Here is a 15,794-nt window from a genome sequence, read left to right as displayed (position 1 = left end):
TCTTAGATATGAAATCACCAAAAACAACAACAAAAAAAGACTAATTTGACTTAAGTACAGAACTTTCGTGCACAAAAGGATACTATCAACAGAGTGAAAAGGCAACCCACAGAATGAGAGAAAATATTTGCACATCATATATCTGATAAGAGATTAATATCCAAAATATATAAAAAACTCGTCAACCCCTTTAATAAAAAGCAATCTAATTCAAGAATGGGCAAAGGATATGAATAGATACTTCTCCAAAAGATATACGATTGGCCAACAAGCACATGAAAAGATGCTTAACACCACTAGGGATGTGCAAATCAAAAGCACAATGAGGGAAATGCAAATCAAAACTAGAAACATTAGGATGACTGCTATCAAGGGAAACAACAACCAGAAAATAACAAATGTTAGTGAGGATGTGGAGGAAAATGGAACCCTAGTACATTACTGGTGGAAATATGAAAATGCTACAACTGCTGTGGAAAACAGTATGGTAGTGTTTCCTCAAAACATTAAAAATAGAATTACTGTATGGTTAAGCTATCTCACTTCTGGGTATATGCCCAGAACTGAAAGCAAGGACTCAAACATATTTATACACTCATGTTCATATTCACAACAGCCAAAGCATGGAGGCAACCAGAGTGTCCATCAGTGGATTGACTAATGGATAAGCAAAACATGGTATACATATAATAAAGACCATGTAGACTTAAAAAAAAAAAAAAAATGAAGGAAATTCCTTTTATTTTATTTTTTTGTCTTTTGTCTTTTTAGGGCTGCATCCGAGGCACATGGAGGTTCCCAGGCTAGGGGTCTAACCGGAGCTGTAACTGCTGGCCTACGCCAGAGACAGCAACGCCAGATCCGAGCCGTATCTGTGACCTACATCACAGCTCACGGTAACAAGGGATCCCTAACCTGCTGAGCGAGGCCAGGATTGAACCTGCAACCTCATGGTTGGTTCCTAGTCAGATTCGTTTCTGCTACGCCATGATGGGAACTCCTAAATGATGGAAATTCTGATGTGTGCTACAATACAGATGAACCTGAGGACATCATGATAACAAATAAACCAGTCACAAAAAGACAAATACTATATGATTCTACTTATATGAGGTACTTAATATAGTCGAAATCAGAGAGAGAAAGTAGAATAGTGACCACCAAGAAGGAGAAGTGGGGAATGGAAAGTTACTACTTAATGGATGGAGAGCTTCAGTTTTATAAGATGAAAATAGTTAAAAGAAATGGATGGCAGTGATGGTTGCACAACATTATTTAATAACACTTGGAGTTCCCGTCATGGCGCAGCAGAAACGAATCCGACTAGGAACCATGAGGTTGCGGGTTCAATCCCTGGCCTCACTCAGTGGGTTAAGGACTCAGCGTTGCTGTGAGCTGTGGTGTAGGTCACAGACACGGCTCACATCTAGCATTGCTGTGGCTGTGGCGTAGGCCAGCAGCTATAGCTCCGATTAGACCCCTAGACTGGGAACTTCCATATGCTTCGGGTGCAGCCCTAAAAAGGACAAAAAGACAAAAAGAAATTAAAAAAAAAACAAACACTTAAAACAGTCAACAATGGTAAATTTCATCATACGTATATTTTACCATAATGAAAAAGTTAGGAAGAAAATTAAAGTACATCAGTGTGTTGGAAATGATACAGCCAAACCTGCCTTTTTGTACAGTTTCCCACATTAACAGATTTAGTATCAAAAGCTAAACAAAACATGGTATACTTCCATAATGTACAAAAATTTCAAAACCTTTACAATCTCATAAATTATTTCTCTAAAAAAAATTCTCAAAGGCTTAACACATATGACCCCTTTTCCCCAAAAATCTCAAATGAGTGCAATTTAAAATTACCATGCAAGCCTCCATTAAGGCAGTGTGCATCTCATCTGTTTTGTGCTCTTGATCTGCACCAGCATCAAGTAGAAAGCGAACCATATCCAAATGACCTTTAAAAAAAAAAGAACACAAATTTTAAAACTATATTTCTAAAGAACTAATTTAATACCTATTAAAATGGCGAATCTTTTTCTTTCAGATGTCTATACAAAAATTTATAAGAAAATTTATTTTGCATTTACTAAATAAATCAATGACAGTTTTACAAAGCTAATTCAAAGTAATAAGCAGTCTCTTGTCAAGGTCTTATCTAGGTTTTAAAGATTAAATTAGTCCAAAGCACACTAATTCAAATTAAGTAAAGATATAATACTTATTCTTTGATTTAGTCTATTTAAACTATAAATCAAAACATGAACTCAAATAGAATGCCAGATAAAGTATGTCTGGGTCCGATTTTTCAGAAATAAAGCTTTAAAATAATAACCATAAACTCACTGTGGCAATGAACAGGCACAGAAAACTCCATTCAAAATAATTTCAACCCTCTTGATACATTTAATATATAAAAAGTCTTAATAGTCAGTAAGAAAAAGACAAACACTCCAGTAGAAAAATGGATGAAGGACATGAAATGGTAATTTAAAAAAGAAATGAAAATGAACATTGAACTGATGAGAAAAATATTAAACCTTCCTACTAAACAAATGCAAATTAAAATGAGACACCATTTTTTACTATCAAAATGGCAAATATTAAGAAGAATGATAATACCCAGTGTTGGTGAGGGTGTAGGGTGGGGTAAAGGGCACTCTCAAACACTGCTGGTGGGAGTGTAAATTGGTTCAACCTTTCTAGAAGGCAATTTGGCAATATGTATCAAAAGCCTTAAAAATGTCCATACCCTTTGACCCAGCAATTCCACTTCCAGGAATTTATCCTAAGGAAATAATCAGAGATTAGGCAAAAATGTCTGCACAAGGATGTTATCACAGTGTTTTTAATAATAGTGAAAAACTGGGAACAATTCAAGTGTCCAACAATAGGCAATTATGGTGCATCCATTTGATGTATTTGGCAGAGATTAGTTAATTCCCTACCCAATATCTATTCTCTCATTTTTCCTTAATAACAGAACCCCTTTTTCATCTCAGTGGCAACATGCTTAATTAAAAGACTACATTTTCCAGCCTCCCTTGCTGCTAAGGGGGCCAGTGAGATGTAAGAGGGAGTTATAAGGCAGAACTTCTAGGAAGACTCCTTAAAGGTGGGCTTACTAAAATTGGAAGGCATTCCTCATTTTGCCCTTACCCTCTGCATCCTTCCTAGAATATGGATTGCTGGAGCCCTAGCTATCATTTTTGATTATAGAAACCACATACTAGGATGGTGGAGCAGAAAAACAGAATGCTGAGACCTTGATAACAATGGAACTGTCTTATTAGCTCTGGATGGCCTACCCTTGGAATTGTTTTGTATAGAAGAGAAAATGCTTCCTTTAGTTCAAATCACTATTATTACAGGTTTTGCAACATATGCAACCAAATCTATTCCTAACAGAAATAATGAAATATTATGTGACCATCAAAACCTGTTATTACAAAAATATTTATTGAGATGGGGAGATGTCCATGATGTACTGCTAAATAAAATAAGCAGACTATAAAATAGTGTTAGATTACGACTGCTCAGTTAAAAAAATGTATATATACAGTTGACCCTTGAATAATGCAGGGGGTTTTTAGGGTACAGCAAAAAAATCTACATTTAACTTCATAGGGGGCCCTCCATGACCACAGAGCCAACCAAGTTCGGACTGTGTGATACTATACTACATATTTATGGAAGAAAGTCTGCGTATAAGTGTGAACCTGCACAGCTCAAATCCCTGTTGTAGAAGTCAACTGTATATATATATTTGTTTCTAAATATACTTTAAAAACACATTAGAAGTAAATATACCAAAATATCATTTACATGCTTTTTAAATCTTTAGATGGTAGCATTACATGTTATTGTAAAATTACACTATTCTGTGTTTTTCAGGTTTTCTTTATCAAGTGTGGATTATTATCTGCGTGCATATTATTTTTGAAATAAAGGTTGGAAAAATCATATAAAACAAAAGTTATTAAAGAATGGAAACCATCTAAATCTATGCTAAGAGTTTTGGTTGACTTTCCAGCTAACTGAATAAATTTGAATTAAAATAATAAACACACTATGAAATTATACTTTAAGAAACAGGCTAAAATGGACTTTCTATATAATCTCTTAGAAGCTAGATTATTTCATAGCACAGGGAAAGTATAAGTAATACAAAATTAGCTCAAATACTTAATATTCAAATATTTAAAAATTCAAAAAACTGCTATTGAAAAAACCCTATAAACATTCATACATTTATAGAGTACCTTTGTAGCAGGCAAGTGTAAGGGCACTTTCTTTGAATTCGTTAGAATGAGTGTTGATGCCTGCCCCGTGATCTAGAAGAACTCTTGCAACTTCCACATGACCTGCACTGGCTGCTTCCATTAAGGGGGTGTGCCCATTTTCATTATGATCTTCTATATTTGCACCTTCATTAAGGAGCACTTTCACAATGTCAACAAATCCTCCAGCACAGGCATAAGTTAGTGCAGTATTTCCTAATGAAGAAAAAATAAATATAAAATTATGATAAAACCGATGATTATACTACTGCTCCAGTTCTATCTCTTCAATTACCTTACATAAACCACTAGAATTACCATCTAAAGTTTATTCATTGTACTGGTTAGAAGCATCATCTTAATTTCTTTTTTTATCAGTTAAAAAGTTTATTATAAATAGACTAATTAGGAGTTCCCATCATGGCTCAGTGGTTAACAAATCCGACTAGGAACCATGAGGTTGTGGGTTCGATCCCTGGCCTTGCTCAGTGGGTTAAGGATTCGGCGTTGCCGTGAACTGTGGTGTAGGTTGCAGACGCCGCTCGGATCCCGCATTGCTGTGGCTGTGGCATAGGCCAGTGACTACAGTTCCGATTCAACCCCCAGCCTGGGAACCTCCATATGCCGCGGGAGTGGCCCTAGAAAAGGCAAAAAGACAAAATAAATAAATAAATAGACCAATTCACCTCTCTTCACATTATCTTAGCTTATAAAATAAGACTAAGTGCCATCTTGAAAAAAGCAGTCAACATATTTTAATGTAAAATATTCTAATGTACCACTCAAAATTATACCTTTTTCTCTCAGCACTGTACAGTGGGAACTCCAGTCGTGCTTATTTTAAAAATAAACTAGGCTAGGAGTTCACTTTGTGGCTCAGCAGTTAACGTGCCGACTGGGATTCATGAGGATGCAGGTTCAATCCCTGGCCTTGATCAGTGGGTTGAGGATCCAGTATTGCTGTAAACTGTGCTGCAGGCTGGCAGCTGTAGCTCGGATTTGAACCCTAGTGTAGGAACTTCCATATGCTGCGGGTGCATCCTTTAAAAATAAAAATAAAAAACTAGGCTACATTTAACACAACTTAATGGTATGGGACATTGATGTGCTTTTAATGTTTTTTGTTAGATTTTATTGAAGTATAGTTGATTTACAATGTTGTTATTAAATTGTTTTTTACACCATGTGCATGCTTCCCTAAATCAAAGGAATCTCGTTACTAAAAGTATACCTGTAACTCAAGACATATGACAAAGGCTTATAAGAATCAAAATAAGTTAATAAATAAAATTAGATTTAAAAATGAGTTCCTGTAGAGTTACTGTTGTGGCTTAGCAGAAACACATCTGACCAGTATCCATGAGGACGCAGGTTTGATCCCTGGCCTCGCTCAGTGGGTTAAGGATCTGGCATTGCCGTGAACTATGGTGTAGGTCACAGATATGCCTCGGATCCTGCGCTGGCCATAGGCTGGCAGCTACAGTTCTGATTCAACCTCCAGCCTGAGAATTTCCATATTCCGCGGGTGACCCAAAAACTAAAAAAATAAAAATAAAATGGAGTTCCCTCATGGTTCTGTGGGTTAAAGATCTGGCATTGTCACGTTTATGGCTCTGGTTCTGGCAGGTGGGCTTAACCAAAAACAGCAACAACAAAAAATTCCTGGAGTTCCCGTCATGGCTCAACGGTTAATGAACGGACTAGTATCCATGAGGACGCAGGTTTGATCCCTGGCCTCGCTCAGTGGGTTAAGGATTCAGCTTTGCTGTGAGCTGTGGTATAGATTACAGACACAGCTCAGATCCCGTGTTGCTGTGGCCGTGGCATAGGCTGGCAGTTACAGCTCCAACTCAACCCCTAGCCTGGAAACCTCCATATGCTGTGGGTGTGGCTCTAAAAAGACCAAAAAAAAGTTTCCTTGCTAGAGTAGCTGTCATGCTGCCACCAAATATCTTATCAGTAAATATATTCTCAGGCTTGACATGAAAAATTTTACAGGGTTTTGACTCTCAGGCTAATCTATACAAGGAAGTTGTATTTAAATGTGAAAAAGAATTGTCAGTGATACAGTTCATAAATTGGCCTCCTTTTACATTATATATCATTGTGGCAAAAAAGAAATTGTCTGCAGCAGAAAAACTGTCAATCTTTTTTTTTTTTTTTTTTTTAATTGGCCATGCCTGCAGTGTGTGGAAGTTCTGGGGCCAGGAATCAAACTGCTGTTCCAACAGCAACTCAAGCCACTGCAATTACAATGTGGGATCCTTAACCCACTGCACCACAGGAGAACTCTAGAAAAAATAGTCAATCTTGACCAAATAGAATTTAAGCATATTTTAAAGACATTTGAAGACATCAAATTAATCCATATTTTACTCAGAGATTCTCAAAAAGGGCTATAGGAGTTTCTGCTGTGGTTTAGCAGGTTAGGGAGTTGGTGTTCTCCCTGCAGTGCTATGGGTTCAATCCCCAGCCCAGCACAGTGGGTTAAGAATCTAGGGGTTCCCGTCATGGCACAGCGGTTAGCGAATCCAACTAGCATCTATGAGGATGTGGTTGGATCCCTGGCCTGGCTCAGTGGGTTAAGGATTCAGCATCGCCGTGAGCTGTGGTGTAAGTTGCAGACCTGGCTCGGAACCCGCGTTGCTGTTACTGTGACCGTGGCATAGGCCGGTGGCTACAGCTCTGATTGGACCCCTAGCCTGGGAACCTCCATATGCCACGAGCACAGCCCTAAAAAAACAAAAAGACTAAAAAAAAAAAAAAGAATCCAGCATTGCCATAGCTGCCGCACAGGTCACAAGTGTGGCTTAAAGTCAATCCCTGTTCTGAGAACTTCCATATTCCTCTGGCAGAGCCAAAAAAATAATAAATAAAATCAATTAATTTAAAAGGGCTATGATTTTTCTGTAGGTTTACAAACAGTTTTCCCCAGATGTAATATTTTTATCTCTCATGTTATAATTAATTATACCAATATATTTCCCTCAAATTAACCCATCATTTTCTACATACCTGTTGCAGACTGGGAGTTGACATCTGCATCATGAAGAAGTAATAATTTCACAATATCTAAATAGCCTCCACTGGATGCTGCCATTAGGGGGGTTATATCTCCTTTATTCCCTCTGTCTTCAACATTAGCATGCATAGCAAGCAATACCTTTAAAACACACATATACAGAGAGAAATTGTCAATTCTTACAATTTTAAGAATTAATGGTACTTCTAGAGAATAAATGGAATCTAGGAAGATATTCTCTAGAGTGGAGGTAAGGAAAATTAAAAAATAATCACCTTTTGGGAAAATATGTCAGTTTTCACTGCTCAAAATACCAAGTTAGATATTATCCATTATATATTAATTTTAAGTAACATAGGTAATCACATTAGCCATCCAATTATAATAATTAATTGTTCCTGTCAAAGGATTTGTGTTACGTTTGGGATAATCTAGCAAAAGAATAGCAAAATCATACTCACAAGACAAACTAATTTGGTAAACACACGGCTATTTCCCAATATTGTTCTAACGGGAATAACAACTGAGATAATCTAGATGAAATCAATCAACATCTTTAATTATAGCTGTACATTATTTCTAAGGGCAAGTTTAAGATACTATTATTTCTATGTGTTCCGTATTCATTAGGACTACTTTTAAGTAAGTGGATTCAAAATGGACCATGCCCAGTTGCATGTACAGGCAACAAAAATTAATTATGTATCAGTCTTTATTTTACCTACTGCCAGAAAGACAGACCTTGGCTACTAATTACAATTTCTTTTATTAATGACAAAAATAAATAAAACATCAAAACTCTTTCACAATTTTGACAACTAAAGATTATTTCTGCTTACTTGTGCTAATTCATAATACCCAGCCGAACACGCCAAACACAGCAGGCTTTCTCCTTCCTCCGTGTGTTCATTTACACTTCTGCCTTCATCTAGCAATTTACGAACAGCATTCACATCCCCATCTGAACAAGCCTCTGCCAGACTGCGACTGAAAACAAAACCAACACAGACAGACTCAAGAGCCTATGATAATGAATTATATTAAATATATCGTTAGTCAGACATAGAAAAACGTTGAGGAGTTCCTTCTGTGGCACAGTAGGTTAATGATCCAACTTGTCTCTGTGGTTGCTGGTTCAAACCCTGGCCCGGTGCAGTGGGTTAAGAATCCAGTGTTGCCACAACTGTGGTGTAGGTTGCAGGTGAGGCTTGGATTTGATCCCTGACGGGGAGGGGGGAGCTTTCATATGCCATGGGTGCAGCCAAAAGAGCGGAAAAAAAGGAAAAGAAAAACGTTGATATAGTAAGAAAAAAATTATCTGAACATCTTGTTTGGAATACTGATTATTCATGTATGTGAATCAAGCCAGAAAGGCAGTAAGTGAATATGAAAATAGATGTCATTTTTATCTTTCAAGATGCCCTACATATTGTATTTAATTTTATTTTACTGTTTTTGGCATCTGCAGCATGTGGTTGCAGGGCCAGGGATCAAACCCATGCCATAGCTGCAGCCCAAGCCACTGTGACACCAAGGAAACTCCTTATCATATTAAATTTTAAATAAAGTTTATAAAGCATTAGATGCACAAGTTTTTAAACTAATGTAATAATTAGAATAAAACCCTGTCTCAAAATTTTATTTGGTAACAGTACAAGGTGAAAATCTAAGAAAAATTTTTACTACAGAATGACTAACAAAATTTCTTGTTAAAACGTAGATTTTAATTCAGTAGATCTAAGGTGGGGGTCTAAAATTCTGCATTTTGGAGTTCCCGTCGTGGCTCAGTGGTTAACGAATCCGACTAGGAACCATGAGGTTGCGGGTTCAACCCCCGGCCTTGCTCCGTGGATTAAGGATCCGGCGCTGCCGTGAGCTGTGGTGTAGGTTGCAGACGCGGCTCGGATCCCGAGTAGCTGTGGCTGTTAGCGTAGGCCGGCGGCTACAGCTCTGATTCGACCCCTAGCCTGGGAATCTCCATATGCAGAGGGAGCGGCCCAAGAAATGGCAAAAAGACCAAAAAAAAAATAAATAAAATAAATTAAAAAATAAAATAAAATAAAATAAAATTCTGCATTTTTAAGAAGTTTTCAGGTATTGCTGATGCTGCTAAGTCCATGGACCATATCCAAGTAGCAATGACCTAGATTATTTTTTTTTTTTCTTTTTCTTTCTTTTGGATCCTTAATGTGCTGTACCACAAGAGAATTCCAGGACCTAGATTATTGCATTAGCAACCCATTTCATTTATTATTACTCAGGCAGTCAGTTTAGAGTTTACTATTATAACCTTTAGAATAAGTAACTTGCTTAGAAATGAAAACCAGGTATTGAATTAAATACCCAGCAGAAGTCATTAAACACATACGTGTCTACTTGTCCTGCATTGTGGCTGTTTTCTGCTCTCATCCGTGTCAGTGCAGCAGCAGCTTCATCCAGTGCACAACTCACTGAGGATGTCAGTCTTCGGAGTACCTCAGGATCTGCAAAGGCTTTACCATCAGCAGTTGACAATTTGCCAATTCCTTCAGTGTTCATCAATTAGATAGTGTGGGTAAAGAGAAAGGATAAATGTGTCAATTGTAATTACATTTCTAAACACTATTATCTAGGGCAAAAATGGCAGTCTATATATGCAAGGCTAGTAATTTCAATTTTGCCACTAACGTCAAAGGGCCATCAACTAACTACTTGTTTTAGTCTTTTCATCTTTACAATGCACATAATACTAATGTGTCCTCTACCTACCTCAAAATTGTTACTTAATATCATGCTTACCGTAACAAATGAACAAGGTTTCTATCAAATTATACTGTCAAAGCATATGATCTCTAGTACAGAATCATAACTGTCTATCCTATTTTCAGTAGTACTGAAAGGGATATTCTGTAATATAACAACAAACACTCCAACAGTTTCTCCTTTGGTTGAAAAGCCATCTAGAACAATTCTGTAGGGCAACACTGCAAATTAAAATAAATTAATTCCCATATTTAGTACTTATTATGTGCTTATGATGTTCCAGACACTAGGGAGACAAAAAGGAATAAGACATAGTTCCTGTCCCTATAGAGCTCACAACCTGGTAGGTCTAAATTGCCAATAAGGAGTTCCCATCGTGGCGCAGTGGTTAACGAATCCGACTAGGAACCATGAGGTTGCGGGTTCGGTCCCTGCCATTGGTCAGTGGGTTAACGATCCGGCGTTGCCGTGAGCTGTGGCGTAGGTTGCAGACGCGGCTCAGATCCAGCGTTGCTGTGGCTCTGGCGTAGGCCAGTGGCTACAGCTCCGATTAAGCCCCTAGCCTGGGAACCTCCATATGCCATGGGAGCGGCCCAAGAAATAGCAAAAAAAAAAAAAAAAAAATTTGCCAATAAATCTTTTCCTCCAGATTCAGTAAGGAATAAGTGACTATGGTAACAAAAAATTCCATGGATAAAAGCACCACTTATTACTGCCGAAAATCAGAGAAAAACGGTCAATAAAATTTTATAAATCAACAATAAAAAAAGGAGAAAACCTGTCCAATTAGATATAAAATATATTGTGATGCTATCTAAAATTACAACAGTATGATCATATATTTGCCCAGAAAAAAAGATAATTTTTTTTTCTTTTTTTGTCTTTTGTCTTTTTTATGGCTGCACCCACAGCATATGGAGGTTCCCAGGCTAGGGGTCTAATTGGAGCTGTAGCTGCCGGCCTGCGTCAGAGCCACAGTAATGCCAGATCCGAGCCACATCTTCGACCTACACCACAGCTTATGGCAATGCCAGATCCTTAACTCACAGAGCAAGGCCAGGGATCAAACCCGCAACCTCATGGTTCCTAGTTGGATTCGTTTCTGCTGTACCACAAGGAAACTCCAGAAAAAAGATAATTCTATCAAGGATACATTAAAAAAAGGGAGTTTCCATTGTGGCGCAGCAGAAATGAATCCAACTAGGAAGAGGGTTCAATCCCTGGCATTGCTCAGGGGGTCCAGGATTTGATGATGCCTTGAGCTGTGGGTAAGCTGTAGTGTGGTTCTCAGACACAGCACGGATCCCACATTGCTGTGGCTGTGGTGTAGGCCAGCAGTTGTCGCTCCAAGTAGACCCCTAGCCTGAGAACTTCCACATGCTGCGGGTGCGGCCCTAAAAAGCAGAAAAAAAAGAAAAAAAAAAAAAATCAGATGTGGACATGGCACTCCTCTTTTAGGAATCTTATATACAATATCTAAATCACAACCAGGAGACTTGCAGGAAATCCAAAGGGAGGGGGCACCAATGCAATTACTAACGTTATCTTTAAATGTTTTTTAAAAAAATTACTAGTCTTGCTCTAAAGTAAACAGTCTTCTGCCAGATAATTAAATATTTTGTTCAATCTAATTCTACGTTTCTATCGGTTCCAAAAAGACAGGTTAGATGGACTAAAAGCCAATCTACTATAAATCGTACCTATGCTTTTCCACAAGAGGACAAAGTTAAAGGGATAGATAACAAGATGATACCAAGTAAACACATTCCTAACATACTATGTCTTTACAAAAATAATATAAAAATATTCAATTTCTTTTAGTTCTTATTTTCCTCCTAGGCATTATTTGGTAAGATGCAACACTGTTTTTAATTTTCCTTCCTTAAATATGAAATGTGCTAAGATTGCTGTAATTTTTATGAACTTTTTCTTTTCTGCTACTTCAGAAGAAGTTGATACAGCCCAGAAAATTTTGGTCCAATTCTGTGTTCAATTTTTATTTAAATGTCTTCTAATTTAGCAATCTATAATGAAGTTACATACAGATTAAAGTCATTAAGTAATCATGTGCAGAATTCCCAATCAGCTAAAAAACTTATAATTTGATGGATTCAGTTTATCTCCCACATTTAAAATTTTTTTTGGCTGCACTCACATCACATGGAAGTTCCTGGTCCAGGGATCAAACCTGCACCACAGCTACAGCTCAAGCCAATACAGTGACAACCCCAGATCCTTAACCAGCTGCACTGTATGTGAACTTCTCCCACATTTTAGTTTTACGTGTAACTGGTAAATTTTCCTTGATAACTAGCTGATTATCTAATGCCTTTAAAATGTTAGCGTTAACTGGAGTTCCCGTTGTGGCTCAGTGGTAATGAACCTGACAAGTATCCATGAGGACACGGGTTCAATCCTTGGCCTCATTCACTGGATTAAGGATCTGGCATTGCCGTTAGCTGTGGTGTAGGTCGCAGACGTGGCTGGGATCTGGCACTGCTGTGTCTGGCATAGGCCACAGCTACAGCTCTGATTCTTCCCCTAGCCTGGTAACCTTCATATGCCAAGGTGGTGGCCCTAAAAAGAAAAAAACAAATGAAAAAACCCCCAAAAAACAAAACAAAATGTTAGTGTTACCATATAGCACAGGGAACTATAATCACTATCTTGTAATAAGCCATAATGAAAAAGAATGTGTGTGTGTTTGTGTATAGAAAATATCTATGTACATAAAACACACATATACACATATATGTATATAAAAATATATATATGTATAACTGAATTACTTTGCTGTATACCAGAAACTAATATAACACTGTAAATCAACTATACTTCAATTTTAAAAAAAGTTAAAGGAGTTCTTGCTGTGATCTGGCTTGTCTCTGTGGAGTTGCCAGTTTAATCTCCAGCCCAGAGAAGTGGGTTAAGGATCAGAGGTTGTAGATTCAACCCCTGTCCTGGGAGCTTCCATATGCCATGGGTGCAGCTGATAAATGAAAAAAAAAAAAAAATTTTAAGTTGAAGTTGAACCTAAAAATCACTCACTGAGAACTTTCAACCAAGAATTTTTAAATATAAAATATGAACATTTTCTTTAGGAAATTTAAGAAAACTATGAATTCTACAAATTTCAGATTTTATATAGTACATAATTTTGGGATAATCTTGTGTAACTCTGTATAGAGATCTAGACTTTTAAAAACATAAAGAGAAAACAAAAAATAAAGTACCTGCTGCTTCTAGCAATGCTTCTAGTCGTGCCTGTGTCTCTGGATCCACGGTGCGTAAGTCTGCTCCTTCTGCAGTACTTGATAAGAATATCTCGGATGTTGTTTTAAGCACTGGGTTATCTAGATCTTCTTGGTCCAAAATAAATGATTCAACCTATGCAAATTAAAGATGCAATACCCATTAAGCTCACATTAACACTGTTAGAATAACTGCAAAATTACAATCACATGACTTCTGATTTGGAACTTAAAGACAACCAAAAAAATTACTGTAGAAACAAGATGTTATGGGAAGGGACTTTCAGGGCGCCACCTGACTATCTCCTTATCTTCGGACACAACTACAGACATAACCCAGACACACGAGATTCAAGTTTCCTAGAGAGCAATGAATCTTCTGTGTGTACCACAGAGCCTGAAAAGCAGCATTTTTTAAAATGAAACAAGTACATCAACATAGCCGCTAGGAAGATGTATACAGGACTAGATAGTAAAAAGACTAGATAGCATACACAGGTCATTAAGGTATAGTTTTTCCTCTGTCCCAACCAATTTATTCAATTCTGACTCTTAAACCCAAGAAAAGATTTAACCCACTGCCAAATATCTTAAGTGGTATAGACAGGAAAACTCTATAAGGTTAGAAATCATAGCCATTTAGGGAGTTCCCGTTGTGACGCAGCAGAAACAAATCTGACCAGGAACCACGAGGTTTCGGGTTCAATCCCTGGCCTCGATCAGTGGGTTGAGGATCCGGCGATGCTGTAAGCTGTGGTGTAGGTCACAGACATGGCTCGGATCTGGGGTCACTGTGACTGTGGCATAGGCCAGCAGCTACAGCTTCAATTAGACCCCTAACCTGGGATCCTCCATATGTCACAGGTGCGGCTTTTGTCTAAAAAGACAAAAGACAAAAAGAAAAAAAGAAATCATAGCCATTTATTCATTGCTCTATCCTCTGGGCCAAAGAATACTTCACACATAGTAGTTATTCAATAGACATTAGTTGAAATGAATTAAAAGTATAAGCAAAAACAAGAAAATAAACATGCAACCCTCCAATTTCAAATCAAGTTAATTCTAAATGAATTTTCTTACCAAATAAAATATGCTCCTTTCTGGGAAGCAATTTGGAAATGTGTATCAAAATGCCCAGAGTTACTGCTGTGGCACAGTGGATTAAGAATCTAACTGCAGCAACCTAAGTTGCCTAGGTTTCACCCCTACCCTGCACAGTGGGTTAAAAGATTCAGCAATGCTGCAGGTGCACAGGTCTCAGATGCAGCTCGAATTCAGTCCCTGGCCTGGGAACTTCCATAAACCATGGGTGTGGCCATTGCAAAAGAATGTAATTACAGACAAAGATGTTCTTCTAGCTCAATGCCAAGAGGTAAATGTAGGAGTTCCCGTCGTGGCGCAGTGGTTAACGAATCCGACTAGGAACCATGAGGTCGCGGGTTCGATCCCTGCCCTTGCTCAGTGGGTTAACGATCCGGCGTTGCCGTGAGCTGTGGTGTAGGTTGCAGACGCGGCTCGGATCCTGCGTTGCTGTGGCTCTGGTGTAGGCTGGTGGCTACAGCTCCGATTCAACCCCTAGCCTGGGAACCTCCATATGCCGCGGGAGCGGCCCAAGAAATAGCAACAACAACAACAACAACAACAAAAGACAAAAAAAGACAAAAGACAAAAAAAAAAAAAAAAAAAAAAAAAAAAAAAAAAAAAAGAGGTAAATGTAGACTACCAGTTTTCAAAAGATGTGAAAGGTAACTGTTTGTGCAACAAAGAGCTTGTTGCAAAGCCAAGAAATTATGAGGTATTTGCAATACATATACCTACCAGTTGTAAGGACCGGTAAACCACCATTCCAAATTCTGGAATTTTTTAAAGATGGCATGTATTTTTATTTATTTATTTTTAAGGCAGCACCTGCAGCATATGAAAATTCCTGGCCTAGGTGCTGAATCAGAGCTCCACCTGAGGCCTGCCTACACCACAGTCACAGCAACACCAAATCCAAGCCGTACTGGTGACCTATGCAACAGCTTGCGGCAATGCTGGATCCCCAACCCACTGAGTGAGGCCAGGGATTGAACTTGCATCCTCAAAAGATTATGGCAGGTACTAACACAATGAGCCATAACGGGAACTCCTAAAGATGGCATTTAGATGTTAACATGTCTATTTTATAAAAAGCATTGGTCTGATGTAGTAGTACACATATTACGAAGACAAACACAGATTTTAGGTATCATGTAATGCTTTAAAAATTAAGGTTTTCCAATTCATTCTCCAATATTTACTGAAGTCCTATTTTATACAAAGTACCATGAGAGTACAAAAATGTGCTAGAAGAAATGTCAAAGACACAAATGTGCTAGAAGAAATGTCACAAAAAGCCTCCAAGAGAAGTAAATGGTAAAATACATGCACTGAAGAAAGAGATATCACTTCTTGCCTCAGTAATCTAAGAAGACTGCACAAGAAGGAGCATTTGAAGAGCTCCCCTTGTGG

General features: G+C 38.0%; 1 protein-coding gene across 1 annotated transcript in view; it reads right to left on the bottom strand.

Annotated features, from left to right (window-relative positions):
• The window catches only part of ANKHD1 (ankyrin repeat and KH domain containing 1), a 131,784-nt gene that overhangs the window by 94,056 nt on the left and 21,934 nt on the right, over positions 1-15,794 (bottom strand). The window contains 6 exon segments of the mRNA NM_001203267.1: positions 1,870-1,964; positions 4,269-4,502; positions 7,302-7,449; positions 8,148-8,295; positions 9,677-9,833; positions 13,284-13,437. Coding sequence (NP_001190196.1) covers positions 1,870-1,964; positions 4,269-4,502; positions 7,302-7,449; positions 8,148-8,295; positions 9,677-9,833; positions 13,284-13,437 — 936 coding nt within the window.

The sequence above is a fragment of the Sus scrofa genome, chromosome 2 (genome assembly GCF_000003025.6).
Source record: "Sus scrofa isolate TJ Tabasco breed Duroc chromosome 2, Sscrofa11.1, whole genome shotgun sequence".
In the NCBI taxonomy this organism is placed as follows: domain Eukaryota; kingdom Metazoa; phylum Chordata; class Mammalia; order Artiodactyla; family Suidae; genus Sus; species Sus scrofa.
Note: the sequence above shows the minus strand (reverse complement) of the source record. Positions and strands in the feature narration are given on the sequence as shown.